This window comes from Peromyscus californicus, unplaced genomic scaffold, assembly GCF_007827085.1.
Source record: "Peromyscus californicus insignis strain IS unplaced genomic scaffold, ASM782708v3 Scaffold_16__1_contigs__length_79575227, whole genome shotgun sequence".
NCBI classification, from domain to species: Eukaryota; Metazoa; Chordata; class Mammalia; order Rodentia; family Cricetidae; genus Peromyscus; species Peromyscus californicus.
Window position 1 is genome coordinate 57,428,639 of NW_026294458.1, and position 23,313 is coordinate 57,451,951.

Consider the following 23,313-nt stretch of genomic DNA (forward strand, 5'->3'; position numbering starts at 1 on the left):
TCATCTTACAATTCGAAAATAGCCCTAATATCAAACATAAACACATATGCACACACATAAACTACATACTCAGCCAACAATGTAAATTCAAAATTGTTGAATAATCACCTCACAAAAATGTATACCGTAAAACAAGACCAAAAGAACAGAATTTTAACTATTATTGCTTCACATATGAAAGTAGAAGTATGGCTTATTAAATTAAAATAATAAAATCCTAGTAGTGATTATCCTATTAAAATATTAAGAAAATATAAAAATATCTGCTGACACAGTGTGAATTGTTTTTAACAATCATAAGAGTATTAATCATTTGTTTTGTGTGTGACATTTACTTCTAACATAAATATGAGAATAGAAACTGAAAGAGTAAGTACATTTAGAATAATTGATATAGGAGATAAATGGTTTGTATTAAATAAGTAATAGCAATTCTGAACTGCAATTTTTTTAAATAATGGAAATTTCAATTAATATTTCCATAATTACTTTTATATTTTCCAATTCTTCTTTATTTTATTTTGGAAGTTTTTTCCTACCCTAACTGATTTTTGTTTTAGTTGGTTTGGGAATTTGAGGGGGGCAGGAGGTGTTTGTTGCTTTGGGGTTTTTTGTTCATTTTGACTAGCTAACGAGGAAGGTTCTTTAAATCTATTCTAGGACCATCTCAATATTCAGTTGGCCTAGGCCTAGCTCTCGTGGCAGATACTTTTAGGAGTGAGGGACACACTAAGCATCCAATGTTTAAAGTATGCAGATTCAGTGGCATTTGATACAAAACTTTTCAATAACGGGGCAGCATAAATTATTTTCAGCTAGTTTCAAAGCGGTGCTGGTGACTGTAGTTCACTAGTTTTTTAAAAAAAATACAAGAAAGCAGAACAGAAGAAGGAGGATACAGAGGAAGAATTAGAGGAGGAGACCACAGGAAAGAAAATAATAAAAGACTGGAATAAAGATAAGGGATACATATTCACATAAAATAAATACTGAAGGGCAAAGGTATTTTACATAACAGCAGAGAAGATTTGATTAAACATGGAGATATATCATGGTCCAAATGTATTCAGGATTAATTCTACTAAAACTCCTTACATGTACAGTACAATTCTAAGTTATGAACTTAGCCATAAGAAGGATGGGGAAATTTAGGCAAAAGACAAATGAATGCCAGACTACAGATAATGAAGTCTGATTACAATGATTTTTTGTGTTACCCATTACAAAGTCAAACCCATGAAACAGAACATCTAAGATAAATCAAAAGAAGTATGTAATATAATGTTTGAATACATCTATCATGTATAAAGATCAATCAGGAGGATTCATATATACAACCTCTCTTTACCACTTATTTGTGGTGATAACAATGAAGATCCTCTTCTTATATGGTACTGCACAGTACATCTTTTTAGGTAATGCCCGCCTAATATTTAACAGATAAGACAGTTCATTCTTCGTATCTAACTGTACTGTTGCATCTGTTGGAATTACCCCCCCCCCCCCCCCCCCCCCGCCCTTGTCTGTTATCCTTCAATGCTCCATGGAACCGTCAGTCCATTTTCATCCTCTTTGAGACAAATTTTTCTCATTTATTTTACTTAACTGAATGGTGTTCTCGCCACTCAATGGAAGGAGGAGACAGAAGTGCTCTCTCTCAAGCCAGGCGATGGTGGCGCACTCCTTTAATCCCAGCACTCGGGAAGCAGAGCCAAGTGGATATCTGTGAGTTCAAGGCCAGCCTGGTCTACAGAGTGGGTTCCAGGAAAGGCTCCAAAGCTACACAGAAAAACCCTGTCTCAAAAAACCAAAAAGGTGGGGGGGGGGGGGTTGCTCTCTCATCTACTATTACAATCTTTGGCTTCAAATTCAATCTCACTTGACAACAGCTGAGAAAGGATTATCTGCCTCATGACTTTCAGGGTTGTATAAGCTAAGAATGCAGGAAGCCCAAAACTGTGTAGCAGAAAACCGCTGCACATATGTACGTGCAGATACATACATCTGTATTGTATATATGAAAACAAATTCATAGTGGTTAAATAATTGTACAATTTCACAATGTTTGGTTGGCAGTTAGTTATACATTGCGGTAATACTACAACTGAATGCAGAGTTTATACTGCTTCCAGGGTGGCTGCTGCATTGAACTGTTCTCTACATGGACAGAGAGATGTTCATCATATTATAAATGGAAACACTTTCTAAAATTATATTTTAGACATTTCTACTCATCTTGAAGTGTAGCACCAAATGTTTCCCTGGATCACTATTAATATTCAGCTATCTCCTGGAAACATCGTGGCCTCTGGGTTTTTGCCATAATATTCCTATTAAAATTTATGCAGTGCTTCTTGGGAGTGCAATAATGAGATGGGTGCTTTATTCAAATGAAGAATTGCAGTCCTCAGTGAGTGAGCTAGTAGATATAAAGGAGGGATATAAAAGTAGAGACGATGTGGTGGAAATTATTTAAATATAGTACTTATGCATGCAATACTAAAAAATTTAAATTAAAAAAATAATTTACATTTTAACCAAATTCTTATTTAAACTATACAGCATAGGGCAAGGTCTCTAATTTTAGAGAAAAAAAAAGACTCCAAATCTATATGTCTCAATTTTCTCAGCTATGACATGGAAAAGAAGAAATGAATTAACCTGTCTTCAATATGTCTCCCACAGGACTAAAACACAGGAATTCACAAACTATGTCATGAAAGTCAAATTTGGTTAGTAATCTAAGAATAATATCATATTTTAAAATTATTTATTTATTTATATTTTATGTTTATCTGGTGTTTTGCCTGTATATATGTTTGTGTGACGATGTCAGATCCCCTGGAACAGGAGTCACAACTTGTAAGCTGCCATGTGGATGCTGGGAATTGAACCCAGGTCCTCTGGGACAGCAGCCTGAGCTTTTAACCACTGAGCTGTCTCTCTAGCCTCAACTTTCTTAATTTTATATGAATGTAAAAGATAAAATAGTAATTTTGTGATATTTAAAAATTATAACTAATTCAATAAATTGAATAAAGCTTTGTGAACAGACCCACACTGCTCTGTTTTCATTGAGCCTAAAGTTTCATTCAAAGTCAGATAGCAGAGCTGAAAAGACACATCATTGACTCTATGATCCATGAAACTTCAACTATTTACTATCTAGCCCCTAACAGAAATATTTTCCTATCTTAAATACAGAAACAATATTTTCCTATCCTTATAACAGAAACAACCCAAAACTGCAAATTTAGCCATTAACAACTACAATAAAAATACAAGTGCATATAATTTGAATACACATGTAGATAAATTCCTTTATATGATCTGTTTAGCTATCTTTCTACCTGTCTTGTAGTCTATAAATACTTTTTAAATGTTTTACTCATTTTAATTTCCTGGAATATTTTTCCTTTTGTAGAGAGCAGACCTTATCAATGATGTTCAGTGTTGACACGAGAGACCAACTATAGAAAGGCAAACTGTGTATAAGCAGAATGGAAGATAATTAAAAGGAATAGGCTACTGAAAATCCAGCAAAATCTCCTAATTGATTGGAGATTGTTTTTAAAAGAAAGAAACTTAAGTCTACATATGCTAACTAAAGATCTTTTAAATTATAAAAATCTTTAATTTTTTATTTCCTGTTTGTTGTTAATATCTAAAAGTTTTGATATTCTATTTTAGTAATCATCACAAATGAGCCAAACTTTTGACAGAAACAAAAAAATATTTAACAATTATAACTATTTTCCCTGTTGAAAACTTAGGAAACTGGCTAATTCTAGTCAAAACAATAATCTCTGAACATCTGTGCCAAAGCATGCTAACTATGATATCAAAATTACTATGAACTATGATATTAGAGTATAACTAAGTCTGGTGGCATAGAGTTCAAATTTCTCTAGCTTTCAAGTCAAGATGCTGATACCATGAATCACAAACTTAAAATGTCTTTTTAAAAGAATATCCCAGTGAGTAAAATTTACAATATAAACTATGCACTATTGCCTAGATTCTCAAATGCTTCCAAAAACTGTGATTAGTTCAAATACTCAACTGAAAATAAAAGCAAAATATTAATTTCTACTTGGTGTATTATGGTTTTTAGAGTGTGCATAGTCATGAATTTATAAAAGATATTTAAGACATAAAGAAAATAATCTTTCACAAAATTCCACCAAAGGGCTATTATTCATCTCGACTTACGAATTTGCTACTGTTTTCATTTACAGAAGGTAGAATGGATTGTTCAACCATAACCAACAACTCATTCTCTTCCAGGCTAGAACAAGACATTCATCCATAAAGCAGAAAGTCACATTACTAACATTAGTAAGCTTTATTACCATTATCAACAGTTCTCACTTACAACCATTGGGCCATTTGGAACTTTCATTATGTGAAACAAGAAAAAGAAAAGTCCTTCTGTATTGATAATTTTCCTTTGCAACTGGTGAATTACCTATTCAATAATTTTTTTCAAACGTGAAAGCAAGATTTATAGTAAGTCATAATTTTCAGACCTTGAACTAATTCCTTACTGCTTAATTACTTCTTATCTTGAATGTTTCTACTTATTCCCTGTTTGAATATTTGTTCTCTAGCTTCTAATCTTCAGACAAATGAATACAACATAGAGCTCCAGTTTAGCAAACACATGCACATCTATATAAGTACACACACATAACCCTCTTAAAAGCAATCTGGTTTGGTATAAATACCATAATCAGCAAATTTTTCACACTACAATGGCATAACAGAATACACGTCATATTAACTATTTTACAGGCATTTTAATGATAAGTGATTAACAAACATCTTACCAAAACTTATCCAGCACATCAAACACAGGAAAATGTATATTCTCATTTGGAATCAGAAACTGTAAGAGAAACACTGGGATTCACCAAAAAGAAATTCTGTAATTCATTAAGGTTCTTGGTGGATAGGACGGTCTCTGTCGGGTGAGGTTTCCTGTAAAAATGGCTTTTGCTCCTCCTCCATCCACAAAAGGTGAGGGAGTGGGGCTGTCTCCTACTGGCTTGTGTTAGGAGATCATGTTTAAGCTGGAGACTCTGTTATAACTCACAAATGTTCAGCTACACAAATAGTATTTAAGGGAGTGGGAAACCTAATTGTAGATGTCTTTACTCCTTAACCTCAGGATTTCAGAAGTGGCATGGGAGGATATGTTTATGGAAAGCATACTTAAAATGTATGTTACTAGAATACCAGAAATAGAAAGTCAGGGAAAGTTTTGTTTTATCATCATTTTGATTACAAACTAAATTCTTCACAGAGGTACAAATCAATAACAAAATCCACACCCATGAAGCTGTCCAGCTTTTCATGTGTATGTCATTATGCATCTAAAAGATAGTGGCTATTTTAAATGTTAGATTCTAGCTTGTCTCTTGGAGCTAAAATTTGAAAAGGAAAAATACTTTTGTTTTTAATATGACAAACATTTAAAAATTATTACTGGTTTTCTCTTCACATGCTTGTTTTAGTTTTCCTCTTATTTTCTTTCCCAGAAAGAATGTTGAGAAAGCAGTAGCTGTTCTACATACACAGATCACAACTTCAGAACAAAATTCCTTTTAGAAAACACATGCCTTGGGAAAGCTTCAATGATACAGTGAAAATGGACTGTTTGATTTACATCGATTAACAGACACTAATCTGAAGTCTGGAGATACGCTTTAGAAATCCCCAAACATGGGATACTTATTTTGAAATTGGGGCACGTGACTGCTGATAACCCCTCATTAATTTGAAGTGTTTGACCTTTAGGAGTTTTATTGAGACTGTTTTTAGGAATGAATTCACTGTATTTTGTTTTGTGGCAATAAAAGAATGTTGACACCCCCACCACACTCAGCTGTTAATAGCTGTACATCGCAAAAAGAAAAAAACAGAAAAGTGAATAGCCATGTTATTTGGGAAGGGAGGAACACAGTGTATGCAGTACATGGAAAACATGGTTTTAAAAAGATTATACTTAATAGACTAGAAGAAAACTCTTTCCTAAAGACACAATTTATCTTTTCTTGAGACTCCTTTTTCTCTGTGTAGTGTTGGCTGTCCTGGAACTAGCTCTACAGACCAGGCTGACATCTAACTCATAGAGTTCTACCTACCTCTGCCTTGAGAGTGCTGGGATTAAAGGTGTGTACCACCACAGCCTGAATTTACATTTTTGTTTCTGTTCTTGTAAAGTGAAACTATCTTATGATAATATTTTCATTGCTATCATTCTGACCCCATCATATGAGTTTTAGGTTTCAGATAGTACAGTATTTAGCAGAGTTTCAAAATATGAAATGTCATCCCTTCATTATCATATAATTTTCTTGCTTTCAACATGAGAACATTGGGTTATTAATGCCTAGTAAAACATCAGCAGATGATAATATAATATGAAATATGCCAGTAGGTTTTAGTAATATCTGTGTATTTATTTTATTCCTACTCAGACATACTATATGAGAGGAGGAACCTTAGAGATACATGTACAAAATAAGCAACGTCACAGAGAAGGTCGTGTTGATGGTATTTTACAAACATGTACGATTAATGGATCTCTGTGCAACAGGCATGCTTCTAAGCACTTGAACAGTAGTTATAATGGCTAAGTAATATGTATTGAGTAGATCGCTTTTCAGAATGTACTTTGGGAGAAAATTTTATTTAATTTATATAAATTCTGTTTAAAATATTTAGCAAAGGCTGGGAGGTAGTTCTGTTAGTAGAGTATGGACCTAGAGCATGTGCCAGACTCTAGGTTGGATCCCTAATACCACATAAATGCGTATGACTGCGGTCCACTGTAAACCTTGCAATTAGGAGGAGGAGATAGGTACAAAAGAAGTTTAAGATCAGCCATGGCTACATTTCAAGTTTGAGGCCAGACAGTGACAAGAACTGCTAAAAACATAAAAAGAATTTAAAAAAAAAAGTTAGCATCTGACTCAGCAATTAAACATCCAAAAGACATCGCTACAGAACTGTAAGTTCTTTCCATGCCATAATAAAATCACACATGCACAAAATTATGAGAACAAAGTGTTCATCTCAGCACCATTACAGTAGCCCCCAAGTGGAAACTGTAAATGTCTAACAAGAAAGAATTTCTCTAATTATGTGTACTGTGAAGATTAAATAGTGTATACATATTATAATTCATGGTTGTAGAAAACTTCCAAGTTTTTCCATTCATTAATTCATTTATCTGTACAATCATTTACACAACTTTTACTAAGTGCTGTCTGATATCCATAGACTTAGTTGTTGAAGATGCACTGTGAAGATGCTTCTTTTTTCAAGAGGTACCTTTTCAACAGGTATTCATTATATAGTCACAGGTGTGTCAGGATCTGATTAAGGTGTGGGGATATTGTGTCCCCCCAATATATGTGTGTCCTAATAAACTTATCTGGGGTCAGAGAACAGAAAAGCCACTAGATAGACATAGAGGCCAGGAAATGGTGGCACACACTCCTTTAATCCTAGCCTTCTGGAGGCAGAGATCCATCTGGATCTCTGTGAGTTCAAAGCCACACTGGAAACAACCAGGCATGGTGACACATGCCTTTAATTCCAGCACTTGAGATCTCAGGTCTTGCTTGGGAAAGACACATGCCTTTAATCCCAGGTTATGGCAAGAGGCAGAAAGGTATATTAAGGCCTGGGGACCAGGAACTAGAAGTTTTTCTTAGCTTTTAGCAGAAGTTCAGCAGAGATCCATTTGGATGAGGATTCAGACACTTCTGGTTTGAGGAAACAAGATCAGCTGGGAAGTTGGTGAGGTGGCTTGTTCTGTCTCTCTGATCTTTCAGTGTTCACCCCAATGCCTGGCTCCGGGTTTGTTTTTATTAATAAGACCTTTTAAGATTCAGGTTACACTAAGGTGCTTATGTTTAATCACACAATAGTAGTTCACAATAAGGAGGGTTTGAAAGTATAACAAGAGATCTATGCTACTACACATGTGGGGCAGTCAGCTATTCTGAATTTCACAGTAGAGACAATCCCAGCAGAACACACTTCCTGGGCTGAGGTGCTGAAGGGAAATTAGACCTTTGTGTATCTATCATCTATCAATATATCTATCATCTATCTACCTACCTACCTATCTAACTAGCTGTTTGTTTGTCTAAATCTGTATATGTATATACACACAAATTCATATATATTCATATTTATACTTTGATATGTTTATGTAAGTAGAAGTATAAAACATTCTGGTAAAGACTGTAATTCTTTAAAGAGTATTTCATGTGCTCTCATTAAAACTTCATATGTTACTAATGGGGCTAATAAACACTGCGATCAAACTCCATTTGACATTTCCTAGAGTCGTTCACTCAACATGAGTGAGAAAATACAATGTACTGACATGAAAAAAATTACCTGTTGAGATCTAAGCCTGAGTAAATATATAAGTGCATGAGCTTAATCTCAGAATGGTGAATAAGAACTCTAAAACTATAAAGACTAAAAATGTATATAGAGCCAGAAAAGAATAGGGCCCATTAAGACACTAGGAACATTCACATATGTATACAAAGAATAGCACATATTTCATATGATATAATATCATCACTAGTTATTTGGAAACACAAAGTTTTATAATGTTCACAGTTATATGTAAACACTGAATATGCATAAATGTTAAGGAGAAAAGATCTTGGTTTGGATTAGATTTATTAAGTAAATACATATAAATATGTAAGAGATCTACACAGACTGGAAAGTTTCAAGTGCTGATTCATTTGACTTACTTCTCTTACCCTCTTGCTGTACTGTATTTATTTTGAGAATAAAGGAAAGAAAGAAAGAAAGAAAGAAAGAAAGAAGGAAGGAAGGAAGGAAGGAAGGAAGGAAGGAAGGAAGGAAGGAAGAAAAAGAAAGACAATATTTATAGACTTGAGAAGTAACACCCAAGGGAACTACTAAAGCTACTGGAACCTGCATTATCTAGATAAAGCCTGTCTCTCCAACTATCCAGATTTCTATAGTGACCTTTGTTCTGGGGACTAAAAACAGTTCCTGACACCTAAGAAGCAATTCAAAAACTAAATGCTGGATGAAATAATTCATTTGATCCAATCCATTCCTTAGAAACAATCTGAATTCCAAAGTCGTTATTTGCCCAACTCACACAACTAAATATGTCAGAGTTAGAGAAGAAATGAAGTTTTCCTAAAATGTATCTTTTTATTAAAATACTTTTATGCAATATAGTTTGATGATGTTTTCTCTTCCTCCAACTCCTCCCAGATCTTCTCCAGCTCCCTACCCACCCAACTTCATTCTCTCTCTCTCTCTCTCTCTCTCTCTCTCTCTCTCTCTCTTTCTCTGTCTCCATATGTGTGTGTGTGTGTTTGTGTGTGTATGTGTGTATGTATGCATACACGTATATCAACAAAAACTAAAAAATAAATTAAAAAAACAAGTATGACAAAAATGCCAAAGCAAAATAAAAAGCCCACAAAAAGGGAGTTTGTTTTGTGTTGGACAATTACCCTTGGGCATGGGGCCTGCCCTGGATTGGGGCTGATACACCAGTGACAACTACATTGGAGAAAACTGAATTTCCCTTTGCTAGCATGCTGTGGGATGGTCTGTATGTCAAATGTGTTGCTGATTGGTCATTGAATAAATCACTGATTGGTCAGTGGCCAGGCAGGAAGTATAGGCGGGACAAGGAGGAGAATTGAGAGAACAGGAAGCTGGGTGAGAGAGACACTGCCAGCCGCCATCAGGACAAGGAAGATGTAAAGAACCGGTAAGCCACAAGCCACGTAGCAAGGTATAGATTAATAGAAATGGATTAATTTAAGCTGTAAGAACAGTTAGCAAGAAGCCTGCCACGGCCATACAGTTTGTAAGCAATGTAAGTCTCTGTGTTTACTTGGTCGGGTCTGAATGGCTATGGGACTGGCGGGTGTCAGAAACTTGTCCTGACTGTGGGCCAGGCAGGAAAACATTAGCAACACTAGCAGGTATTAATCACAAATTGCTTCCTGGTTAGGTGGAGGGCCATGTCAACTTCCCCCTGTCAGTGCTGGGATCCCATCTAGCTCAGACCTGTGCAGGTCCTTTGCATGCTGCTACAGTCTCTGTGATTTTCCTGTTTGTCACTCCTGTGGTATGCAGATGCTGCTGTTGGCTTGGAGCCATCCGCCATCTTTGGCTCTTACAAGTCTTTCTCCCTCATCGATCTCTGAGCCTCAACCGGGAGGGGCTTTTGAAGACATCCACTTTAGGACTGACTGCTGTCAAGTCACTTACCTCTCTGCACATGGTCCAGTTGTGGGTCGCTGTGTTAATTCCCATCTACTGGAAGAAAAAGTTTCTCTGGTGAAGACTGAGTGAGGCGCTGATCTATGAGTAGTAACAGTATGTCATTCAGAGTCAGAGAGTTGTGAAATAAAAGTAGGTCTATAAGCTATCCAATCGGGTTCTTGGCCACTTTAGTCATGTCAGGAAGGAGTCCCGTCTCATTGGGTGGACCTTAAATCCAATCAAAAAGTGGTTGGTGATCCCATGACATTTGTGCCACTCTTTTTTCTTTGTTTTGTTTTGGGTTTTTTGTTTTGTTTTGTTTTGTTTTGTTGGTTTTTTGAGACAGGGTTTCTCTGTGTAGCTTTACACATTTCCTGGATCTCGCTCTATAGGCCAGGCTGGTCTCGAACTCACAGAGATCCGCCTGCCTCTGCCTCCCGAGTGCTGGGATTAAAGGCGTGCGCCGCCGCCGCCGCCGCCGCCGCCGCCGCCGCCGCCACCACCACCACCACCCGGCTTGTGCCACTCTTGTACCAGTATATCTCGTGGGCAGTTCACTGTTATAGGTCCCAGGGTTTATAGTTGGGTAATATTGATGATTACCTTTTTCCTTACTCTATAGAGTAAGTTCCAGCACCACGAATGCTATTCGGGAAGGGTGAAGCTTCCAGCGGGGGAACCAGCTCAACTTCTGTGTGTTTGATGAGGTCAATGTTGTCCTCAGCAATAGGATCTAACCATCAAGCTGTGAAGAACAACCGATAGCCTTGGCAAACGCTATTTGGGATGACAGGTAGAGATAGATCCCTGTGGCCAATGACTCAACAAGCTGTAACCCATCCCTGGACCTGGGAGTTTTACTTGGTGGCAGAAGTTGTCCAGTTGGAGTATTATCTCTCCTATTAGTTGGTGACTCTATATAAATTTCTTTCATATATGTATGTATAAATTTTGTAAGGTTCTACAGTAGTAGGTTCCCATAGGTTTTTCAAATGCTTTCAGCATCCCCATACTTCCTCTTCACTCTGCTCTTTCCCCTTCCCCGTTTAGCACTCCTATTCTGGTTTCTCCTTTATCTCTCCTGTTAACACCATATTCTATTTTTCTTTCCTTGGAATATTCTCTCTTCCTTCTGGTTCCATACTAAGTATATGTCTCTATGATTATTCAGATTATAGCATACATATTGATAGCTTGAAAACTAACATCCACACATGAGAGAAAACACACAATAGGAAACGTTTGTTTTCGTGTGTCTCTGTGTGTGTGTGTCTCCTTGGTTTTTTGTGTGTGTGTATGTGTGTGTGTGTGTGTGTGTGTGTGTGTGTGTGTGTGTGTGTGTCTGTGTTACCTCACTCAGGGTGATTGCTTCTAGTTCCATCTCTTTAGCTGGACACTTCCTAATTTCACATCTAGCAGCAGAATAATATTCCATTTTATAAATGTGCCACATTTTTATTATCTATTCATCAGTTGATGGACACCTAGACTGTTTCTAATTTCTATCCATTATGAATAGAGCAACAATGTACATGGATGATGTCGTAGTAGAATGTAGGGTACTTTGGGTATATTCCTAGGAGTATAGCTGGATCTTGAGGCAGATCTTCCTAAGAAACTGCCACACTGATTTCCATAGTGGCTGAGACAGTTTGGACTCCCACAAGTAATGGGTAAGTGTTCCCCTTTACCCACATCTTTGCCAGCATGTTCTGTCATTTGTCTGATTGATCTTGGCCCTTCTGTCTGTGTTAAGATGAAATCTCAAAGTAGTTTTAATTTGCATGTCCCTCATGGCTAAGGATGTTGAACATTTCTGTAAGAGCTTCTCAACTATTTCCTTTTCTTTAGAAAAGAATTTTCTGATCAATCAACCAAGCAGAAGCAGGTCTCATAAATTCCCATCTCTCTACCAACTAAAGACCAAGTCGTGATCTGATTACTGAATGATCTTTCCCGGACGATTTTAGGGTCCTCGGTAGTCATTTTCCAATGATTCACGGTGTTTTCCTGAGTACAGTGACCTTTCAGAGCCCACATAATATTTTCAAAGACCTGTCTTGGGATCACTTAAAGGATAAATAAATACTAAGTTTAACTCTCTCTGCTATCAATATCTATGCAAGTAGTTTTCTTTAGATTGTACTTTAACAATAACAAATTTACCGTGTTAGTGATCTTCCCATTTACTCTTTAGAGACAAATTAACTTTTCACATTACTCTAAGCATACCTATAGTGACGTTAGTCCATCTTAAATCACCTTTCTAGTCATGTTATTGCAAACATGTTCTTGAAAGAACCTAAAATTAATCTTTAATCTCGTTCAGGAAGAGACCAGGGGCACTGTGTGCCAAGTATGCAGGTGAAGCCCTCAGGCCAGTCGCGGGGTCTCCAGCCGGATGGGGGCGGGGCTGGCGGGGTGGTGGGCGGTTCCCGCGGGGGGGGGGCGTGTGGGCGTGGCCGCCCCGCCCCCTCCCGGCGCGCGTCCGGCTCCGGCGGCTCCGCTGCCCTCTCGGGGCCGCGCAGGAAAGCGGAGCGAGGGGGCGGGGCCTCGGCCTGGCTTCCATCCCTCCCCTCCCTCCCCTCTCCCTGGCTGCGGGGACCGCAGGGATGTTCCCGGCTCAGGAGGAGGCTGACAGGACCGTGTTTGTGGGCAATTTAGAGGCCCGAGTACGGGAAGAGATTCTTTACGAGCTGTTCCTTCAGGTACCGTCCGCGGGGAAGGCCGGGCGGCGGCTGTGGAGCCCCGGGACCCCGCCCCACCGGAGCCCGGGTCTCCCTTCCTTCGCTTGGGCAGCACACACAAAGTGCTCGTTCCGGGGATGAGTGGCTTCTCTGTCCCGCCTCCTCTGCAGCCCCCGGGTGGGCAACGACCTCCCAGCCCTGCCCTCCAGCCTGCCAGCCCCCCTGGTGAGGGCTCCCCGAGCCTCTGCGGGCCCTGGATGTGCTGCGGGCACACAATACAACCCCGTCACTGTCCTCATGGGATAGTAAGCACCCTTATGTCCAACCTGGAAAAAAAAAAAAAAATGATACCCGTCCCTGGCCATTACCCTTTCTCCCAAGCCTTTTGATGGGGAGAGCTGTTTATTCTAGAATCATACAAGTGATTACTGAAATGCTAGGCAATCAATTCTCGGTGACTAACTGCTGGGTTCCCTGGTCATGCTCCTTAGGGAGCTTTATGAGAGGGGCGTCTTCAGCCCCTCATCTAGTTGGTTAATGACTCAGAATAATAGAGCAAACTCAAGTGCCCACAGGAGGCTTTAACGGGGGAAATCCGAACTGTTTCCCATGATTTATGTCAATCTGCAAAACAGACAGGTAAATAGTATGCAAAAGCTGTTGACAGTAAGAGCGCTGAGGTCGTGTGGCTGGGTGGGGGTGGGGGATTCAGTCAATATTTGAGTCTCCGTATGTGGTGCCCTATAATGTCAAATGGGAGTAATAGGGTCTGAAATGTAATATAATTGCCAGAAACTAACTTAGCTCAATAAAACAGCTACAGCCAGTGCTGTTGACTGCTACTAATAGGACTATCGTTATTGGTAATAATACTAATAATAAATATTATTATTAATAGAATAATAAAAAGAAATCAAGAGTGACTTGAATTTTCAAAATAAGGGAAAATTCTCAGGGACACAATAACAGAGATGCATTTGGAGAATGAAGTTTGGATACTAGCCATGGAAGGATTTTTTGTTGTTGTTGTTTTAAATAATATTTAAAGTACTTACTTTGTCTCTAAACTCTAGTAAAGCATGCCTTTGCTACCCATGGAGAGTTCCCCTTTTAAACATTAACATTTTTATTATTTAAAATTATATATTTAAGACTTTTATCTTTATCCATTGCCATTTAAAAGTTTTCCCTCTAAAAACATCGTTATTTTAAGACCCAATAGGGTTTGAAAATCACTGTTGGGAAAAGGAGTAAGTTTAGCTCTCCAGAAAGCTTTCCTCTTGAGCCTCCAAGGGAGACGGTGAGGAGTGATGGTTTGTGGGATTGCAAATCCTCTGACACCTGAGCTATCTAGTCAGGAAGAGCTAGGTCCGCAGCAGTTGTGTGCATAGGAAAGGCAATATATAGGAGTTCCTTACTTCTTTTATGACTTCCTTTTCCCCCTTGATTAAAATTTAGATCCTGTTTAATGGGTCGAGCAGTAAACCTATGTTTTCACTTTGCCCATGGAGAGTCTGCTAATGTAAAGGATCATTTGAAAGATGTAAGATTAGAAACAGGAGCAAGGAGCAAAACCCCATTTCAGCTGCCCTGAAAATGTCTCCTTCTGACTGTAAAAGAATGTCATGTAATTATTGGTTTCAGAAAAGCCAGTTGAATTTTACCTTTAAAAATATTATATAGGAACTGGGAGTGTGGGTCAGTGATTAGCATTTGCCTGGCATTCACATGCTTCTAGGCTCAGCTGCCAGCACTCAGGAAATAAGGAGTTTGGGCTTAGGTTTATAAGTAAATCTTGTCTTTGTATGCTACTGCATACTGTAATGTTAGTAGAGGAAAATAAAAACTAGAACACAGAATAATTCCTTTATTACTATATGAATTTTTTATAATCTATTTCAAATTTCTCAATATCCTTTTTTAAATTCAAATACATTTTTGTCCTTTTTACCAGGAAATATTAGGGATTTAGAGTAGGAGAAAGACAATGATTGCAGTTTCAAATGTATTGAGTATGAAGTTCCATGACACAGCATCTCAGGAAGCTGTCTTCATAGAGAGGCAGCCATGGGGAAATCGTTCCCTAACTTCCTCCTGTTCAGAGAAAGGGAGCATGAGCTAATCCCTGGGCAAAGCATTCAGAGAAGAAAGACTGAAATCGAAGGTACAGCACTGTTTTAAGCATGGCATTACCTTCTTATGGATAAAAGGCAACTATGTGTATATTTATCCAACTCTGCAGAGAAAAATAATTATTAAAGTATGCAGCTCTAAGTCCGTTCCGGCCTTGTGAACATATCCTCCAATGATGGAGGTAATTAATTGATGTATTTTTTCCCCTGAGGTGTGATTAACACTGTTCACTAATATTTAGCTTTGTTTCCTTGCTTTGTATTATGCACTACAGTTTTTGTAGCTGCAAATTCTGAAACTTAAAATTTGTGGTATTTTATGTTGTTTTAAGAATTCACCACGGAATAATATTTCTAGTTGCTACTTTTTAAATTGTTCTCTCTTATGAATAGCTTACCTATTCTACCAGTTCTTAAACATAATCAGATAGATTTCCTATGAGCATATTTATGAAGCAGTGTTACTGAATCAAAATGCATAATAGATTTAGTTTCTCCTAGAAACACTGTAGTATATGCAGGTATGTGTACATATGAGCGCACACGTGTGTGTGTGTGTGTGTGTGTGTGTGTGTGTGTGTGTGTGTGTGTGTATACAAGCATTCATGTCTGTGAATAAGGAGGTCAGAGAACACTTAAGTTGGTCCTTGAGTTTCCCCTTTGTTTGAGTCATGTTTTCTGTGTATACCCCAGGCTGGCTTATCCTCTAGCTTCTGAATTTGCATTCTGCTGACTCAAACTCAAGTCCTCACACTAAAGTGGCAGCACTTTTCCCCACTGAGCCAACACCCTAGACCTTTTGCAGTTCCTAAGCAGGAAAAATGAGTCCATCTTGTCATGTCGCCGTACTTTTTGACAGCAACCAATTCAACCAACATGATTTTTCTCATTACAATTTACTTTTCAGTTAAATACGGCTAATATGTGCAAAGAGGTAGTTCTATCTTAATCTGAGATTCAAATATTCTCTAAGTTGATTTGTAAAGCCGAAAATAAAGATAGTCTTTCTTTCTTTGTAATATTTGAACTATACATTGTAAATTCCTTTTCCATAAATGTTTTGATGAGCTAGAAAGTTTGCATAAGTAAGTAGCTGTGCTGTTTATTGGGAAGATGCATTATATGTGGAGCTATTTATGACTGTTCTTTGTAGTCAAACTTGAATTTATTTAATTTATCTTAATGTAAAAACAAAATCTTTGGATTTATGAGAAAATAATTTTAGTTTCTTACAGGCCGGGCCACTAACTAAAGTGACTCTTTGCAAAGATAGAGATGGAAAGCCAAAGTCCTTTGGTTTTGTCTGCTTCAAGCATCCTGAATCTGTGTCTTATGCCATAGCTTTGCTGAATGGGATTCGTTTGTATGGAAGACCAATTAATGTGCAGTATCGATTTGGTAAGTTCTGTCCCTGATCAGTCTTCAACGTGTGCTTTATTACTGCTGTGCTCTAGGGCTTAAGCGTTTTGTTTACTATATAATCTAGGGTAGTGGGTCTCAACCTTCCAAATGCTGCGACCCTTGAATACATCTCCTCATGTTGTGGTGACCCCCCCAAGCATAAAATTATTTCATTACTACTTCATAACTGTAGTTTTGCTACTGTTATGAATTGTAATGTAAATATCTGATATGCAGGATATCTTATATGTGACCTCCCAAGGGGGTCTTGACCCACAGGTTGAGAACCCCTGGTGTAGGACAATAAAAAATATCTCTATCATCACTACTAATTTTTTGCAGTATCTGGTAAGTTCTGTCACCCATCAGTCTTCAAAATGTGCTTTCTTGTTGGTTCTATTCTCAAGGACTTAATCATTTTGTTTTCTGTATAATATAGGACAATAAAAAGTGTCTCGTCATCACTGTTGTTTTTTCTTTTGGAGGTGGGTACATATCTAATGTTTAATGTGTAATTAATTACACATTACCAAATTACCAAACCAACCTTTTCTCTTCTGTATCAAAACTTTTAAAATTCTATTTCAGAACCAAGCAAGAAGTACCTATAAAGGTTGCTAGCAACTTGAAAATCTACATGAATTAAAAACTAATAACTAAATTTTATAATGAGACTGTTTTACCTTTTTGACACTGCTCAAGTACCTGTTATCTTGAAGAAAGTCCTTCCCAGTTAGTCTTTCTTGGGAAACCATTCTATGAACATTTCTAGCGCCTGAATTTAAAACTTAAAAGACATCTGCTATACACATCATGAACTAGTCATCTATGAATAAGAAGTACAGAGAATGTTTGCAGCCTGAGAAAGGACTGATGGAGGGTATCTATGTAACTCTGGGGCCTACCCAGGATGGTGCTGGCTTATTGATGTATTATTATTATTATTATTATTATTATTATTATTATTATTATTGATCTACTAAAGTCAGCAGTAACAAAAACCATGTCTTCTTGCAAAAGGAAAATTGTCTCTGCCTTTCTCTTTGCCCCCCGCCCCCCGCCACCTCTCTACCAATTGGTAGAATAATCTTGGGTGTGTTATGTTCTGATGCATTTTGTGCAAAGTTGAGTTGGCTTTTGTCCATGCTTAGGGAACTCATGTTTTGTACTCTGGAAGCAAGTGTCAGTGATAGTGTGCCACTTTTAATTTATAGTAATGTGCAATAAAACAACATTATATATCTCACATAGTCCCATGCCTGTGTAATAATCTTCATATCTGTCCATGGCTTTTGGACACAGTTCAATTTTTACCCAGTCATTTATAATCCTGTAGAAAATCTGTAAATGTGAATCTAGATATAAGTTTTATGTGCATATGTCTTAACTAGGACAGAATTTTGAATGCTAAAAAGGTAGGGTTTTATATTTGGTTTTGTTTGGTTTTTATATAACAGGGTCTCAGTATATACATCTCAAGCTAACCTGAAACTCTGGATCCTCCTGCCTCAGTCTCTCAAATGCTGAGCCATCATTCAGAACTACCAGATTTGAGGTTTTGGATGACTTTTTGACCTAATGCTAGAATGTTCAAACTCCAAATAATTGTGTCATGAAATAATATTTCTTCTCTATTTTATTTTCTTTAATTCTGTCTCGTTAAAGGTAGTTCTCGCTCTTCTGAACCAGCTAGCCAAAGTTTTGAGAGCTGCGTTAAGATACACTCACACAGCTTCAGGTAATCAAATGCATGTTTTTTAATAAATATGGGCTTTATTCTCTTAATTTGTCAGACATCAAGTATATTAAAACAGCAGTCTAGGCACATAACATTTTAGTTAAATTGTAAAGATAGAAAAACTAAAGTGATAGAAATTCCACATTGCTTTTCTAGCTATAGAAAACTGATCTTTTTTTAGTGAGTGCAAGGCATTTGCTTTGTTATGTTCATATCTGAGTGTTTCCTTTTATCAAATGTAACATAACCTAAGGTGTTCCTTATAGAAAGCCAAATGTGATTCTAAATATTGTAGATTCAATACTTTATAACTAAGTAATTAATGTAATACCATGTCATTACATCATCAGTGAAATAATACATTATTTGTGTATGTTCCAAGCATTTATTCTTAAAGGCTACCAGAGAACTCTTCTCTTCTATTTACATAAGGCAGTCAATTTTTTTTTTCATGAGAAAATGACCTTTGTACCTTGGAAATTTAAGATGCCCTTGTTTCTCTTCTTTCCAAAGGAATGATGAAATGCTGGGCAGATCCTCGTTCCCCATGCACTTTTTCCCAATTGCGAATGCTGCTTTACCTCAAGAGTATTTTTTCTTTCAGAAGACGGTACGTGTGAAATGCGTTTGTTTCAGTGTACAATTTACAAACCCCATCCTTAATATTTTGTGTTGAAATCTGGACCTGGCACCAGTGCGGACTGTGGCCCAGCGCATGCTCAGACATGGTCATGAGAAATCCTGTGCGGAAGACCTCAGTGCTCAGCTGTAACAGGCAGTTGATAGCAATGACAGCAGTAACCAAGTAACCCTTGAATCCCACATCCCCAGAGAGTGACCATTGCCAAAGATGTTCTTAGGAAAGGAGATTTTCTCCCAGTGTGTAATATCCAATGTGTGACCATCAATCACATTTAAGTATTTTTGTCTAAAAAGCCGCTTGAAAGTTCTCAGTTACTAAAAGGAACTGCGGTTTAAAGGTCTCCATAGTTTGGCTGTAGCCTAGAAATCTTAATCGTGGTTTTTGATTTTAGAATATTTTCCTCACAACTCTTTGTTTTATAAGTGAAATAATGTAAGTTCCGGGATATTACTCAGCAAACCATAGGTTTACTAGTGACAGGTATGAGACTAACTTTTGTTGTTTTGTTTCTGTTTGTTTTTATTCAGAAGCTGTTATGAATACCTAACATATATATATAAGCTTTAGGTTTTTTTTTTTAACATCCATTTTCAATTCATAAGCAGTCAGGGAATTTCCTGGAAAATGATGCTTTCACTTCTGGAGAAAACTTTCCTAAATGATGGCTAGATACATATCAGCAAGGAAGTCTCACCTGACTCTACAGTCTCCCAGGATCTTTTATCTTTTGGTCCAGCTGAGCTTGCGTGGGAAGATTGTCTCACGGTAATCCTATCCTCTGGTTAAAATAGTCAGAAATTTCAGCTAATTTGTTAAAACACAAGGAGCATTTCTTGACCTAAAAAAGTGACAATTATGTCTCTTTACAACGTGGGAACTCTCAGCTTCACTTGTGCCTACACCACTTTTAATTTTTATTAAAATTTAAAATCAGTATGTGTACCACATATTGGGAAGTTTCTATGTATATTTTAAGAAAATGGAACATGGTAGTTATAAATATTTCTGTTAGAAATTTTATGTAAGTCTACATCAAATCAAATAACTTCAATGGTGGTTTAGCTTCCAAGTAGGATAAACTGTGAACATTTGAGAAGGCTCCCCCCTGAAAATAAAAGCAAACTATCTCCCTAGGGATGTACCTCGGTGGTAGAGTGCCTGTGTAGCACAATATTCCAGCTCTGAAAAAAAAAAATCTCCTTAACTGGTAAAGGTGTTAAATGACAATAGCCTGAATATGTAGCCTGAATATGTATTGGGATAAATAAATATACTGTTTTATCTATTTATTTTTCCTTTTATATTATATTTACAGACTACCTATGTATTTTTGCATACTATTTCTTCTGGATACTGCTAATCAATGTGGCAGTCAACTATGTGGAACCTTTAGTCTTTCCGCTTCCTGTTACCCAGATGAAGCAATACCCACAACCCCTGTACAATACAGCCACTGTACCCAGGTCCAGCTCGGCCCACGACTGCTGTCTGCAAGGGCCTGGGAGTTGTTACCTTTCTCTCCACATTTTGAGTGTGTGTTCATGCCTGTCTTCTCTTCACAGCACTGGCACACCCACAGTCCAATGTTGCAGCCTCCTTTCTACGACATGACAGCATCCCTTCCCAACAGTGCCTCTGGATCGCGCTCCTTAAACCTCGAGGCTGGACCCAGCTCCTACGAGTGGACTCACCAGCAACCAAGTGACCCTGACCTTTATCAGAGGAACAAGCGAAAGAGGGAAAGGCAGGCCAGTGACACCGACAGTAGCTCAGAAGACAAGAGAGGGAATGAAGGGAGCCAGAAACACCAGAAATGCAAAAGGAAGAAGAAATACCAGTGAAATTTATCTGCACTGTGCTCAACTCTCTCTCTAAAAAAAAAAAATCTGTTGTACCAAATGACCCATTTCTTGGCCATCTTGTCTTTTTTTAAACACATATGAAAATATGACTCTGTGATTTGCTGTTCAGTTTTTGCCCTGAATGATAAAAAGTCTTTAAACAATAATATAATGTACTACTTTTGTATTTGCAAGGTTATTTTTGGCCCATTGTCAAGAAGAATATACTTTACATCATCTTATTTTTAGAGCTGAGGATGAAATTTGACCGAGTTCTAAAGCCACTCTCTGAACCCTTGAGGGTTAACCACGATGCTCTCCCTAGAGTCTCCCTAAGGTTTCCAACCACAAGTGGGCTGGCCTCAGATGTAGATCGCTGGGAGAGCTAATGGGAATACTTAAAAACAACATGGTCTAAGGGATACGTAGTGAGGAGGCTGCAGTTCCCTTTGTAACTGACACTTTGTTTTTATGCCTAAATGTGATTTCTCTAAGCATCCCTAGCAGGGTTGATTTCACATGACCCTGACTGTAATACCAAAGGAAAGACAACTGTGGTATGCTTAAAGGGAAGGCCACATGATAGTCCCTCTTTTCATGATTGTATTTGACCTAATTCTTTACATTTCATTTATGGTTTGTAGTGAGAAAAAAAAAAATCAGTCAATGATGTCAGTATCCACTGTCCACTTCTGCCAGCAAGGGTGGAAATACACAGGAAATGTGTGAATTGCCATGATGAGCATGTGTATAGAATGATGTATCATCATCTATTTAGTGCCTACTTCCAGGTCTATATTTTTAATTCACTTATTTTAGGAGATAAATGGACTACATGTAAAATGAATGGTGGATGTCAATTTTATTCAGCATTAATCAAAATTATGAGAATCATGTATTTATTAAAGCTAATTGAAAGAATTGGGCAAACTCACTTGGATTTATCTACTCAGTTCAATAAGAAGAACCACACATGGATGTTACTTTTGCATGTTGTTTACTTTTTCATAAGTATTATTTATTTAAAAGAATAAAAACATGTTTCACCAGACAAATAACTGAATTTTCACTCTTGGTGTACAAGACAGTGGCAGTTATAACAAATACAAGCCTATTTCCATCTGATCAATATGAAAACCTAAATTCAGCTGCATGGAACTTTAAGTGGTTTTTACATTCTTCAATATTTAAATGTGAAAGCATTATTTGTCTTTTAAACCCATATTTTGGCAATTTGGAATCATGGCCAAGGTAAAATTTATTCTTTCATAAATAGATAGTAACATATTTAAACTCATTGTCTTCAATTTTCCTCTACATGTGTAATTTACTGTGGACATAAATTAGGCCAATGTGATTGGCACAGTAGCAGAGCTATGTATAAGAATGCTTCTTAGCAACTAAGATTAGCATGTGTAAGAAAGTCAGGTTGAAGCAGTACATGATCTAACAAGTTCCAACTGGGAAATGTTCTTTAACTCTTCCATCAGAGACAGAAAATTAACTCAGCATCAATTCTCAGCTAGTCAGCCATTCAGCTAAACAATGCTAGCAAAGTCACTTTCACTGTGGTGTCTTTCTTTGTTAAAGATTATAAAACATGTCTTTAAGTGCCAATATTTAGTACAACTCCAAAATTTTAAGTTGTCGATTTTCCAAATGCTATGTATTTAGATGAAGAACTGTTAGTAGAATTTGTTTCACAGGGATTCCTTTCCCAATTTTTGTCCTCCAATCTCATAATCTACTTCAAATACAAGAACAAATTTATAACCTAAAAATGAAACTAGACACTTTATACATTCTCAATTCAATAATTTAATTAATTTTTAATATACCAAGCAGTAGCATAGCGGAGAAAAGTGTCACTAGAAATTAATGGCAAACACACACTAAATCTGCAGAAGAAATACATCGTACTATGGGTTAGCTGTGTAGGCAAAAGACACCTACAAAATTCCACTGTTAAATGCACTTATAAGCAATAATTTTGAAACATTACAAAATGCTGTTTCAGTTGATTTTTGTTATTGTGTATGGCTTAAAAATACTGAAAATTGCTACACATTGTTCCATACTGGTCAGGTTAAAAATATTAATATGCAAATACATCCTCAGCTGCTTAATGCATGGTTAAAGATTTCTCTCTTGACAATATTTCCGATATTGTACCTAGATTTTCCTTCTTATCTGGTACACATACTCACTAGGTTGTCTCATTAGGAATACAAACTTTATACTTTCCTTTCTAGTCTAAATTCTCCCCAGATATTTCTTCCTGCTCAGTTTTGGCTAGTGTTCTCATACTGATCAGTTTTTCAAAATTTTCCACAATGGTCTTGCTTCGGTGCCTGACTTCAGTCCCTGGTCATGCTCCCATTACACTGAAGTATTTCTGATGCCAAACACACGTCCAAATGAAAATTAGACTCTTATATTTTCATGTGAACACACTGAAAATATAGTAGAGGTGACACAATTCTCTCGGTTTCATGTCTACTTAAATATGGAAAGTTGAAGCAAACTCCTCATGGTGGACTGTGAGGTTCGGTGAGCTGTGGTTTAAATATCTGCT

General features: G+C 37.3%; 2 protein-coding genes across 2 annotated transcripts in view; one reads left to right on the forward strand and one right to left on the reverse strand.

Moving 5' to 3' along the window:
* The window catches only part of Lipi (lipase I), a 35,444-nt gene extending 30,593 nt beyond the window's left edge, over positions 1–4,851 (reverse strand). Inside the window, exon 1 of the mRNA XM_052739713.1 lies at positions 4,830–4,851. Coding sequence (XP_052595673.1) covers positions 4,830–4,848 — 19 coding nt within the window. The 5' untranslated portion in view covers positions 4,849–4,851. The remainder of the gene's footprint in view (positions 1–4,829) is intronic.
* Positions 4,852–12,806: 7,955 nt separating this feature from the next.
* Rbm11 (RNA binding motif protein 11) lies at positions 12,807–21,721 on the forward strand. Its single transcript, XM_052741011.1, has 5 exons — positions 12,807–13,004; positions 16,351–16,513; positions 18,182–18,254; positions 18,768–18,864; positions 20,460–21,721. Exons 1-5 carry the CDS (start codon positions 12,909–12,911, stop codon positions 20,736–20,738), a joined length of 708 nt encoding a protein of 235 aa, XP_052596971.1. The 5' UTR covers positions 12,807–12,908; the 3' UTR covers positions 20,739–21,721.
* The last annotated feature ends 1,592 nt before the right edge of the window (positions 21,722–23,313 follow it).

Excerpts from the sequence above, each read along its gene's own strand:
- Rbm11 (XM_052741011.1), top strand. The coding sequence starts at position 12,909 with ATGTTCCCGGCTCAGGAGGAGGCTGACAGGACCGTGTTTGTGGGCAAT. Across the intron at positions 16,514-18,181 it reads TAATGTGCAGTATCGATTTG|GTAGTTCTCGCTCTTCTGAA; the intron begins GTAAGTTCTGTC and ends GTCTCGTTAAAG. Across the intron at positions 18,255-18,767 it reads ATACACTCACACAGCTTCAG|GAATGATGAAATGCTGGGCA; the intron begins GTAATCAAATGC and ends TTCTTTCCAAAG.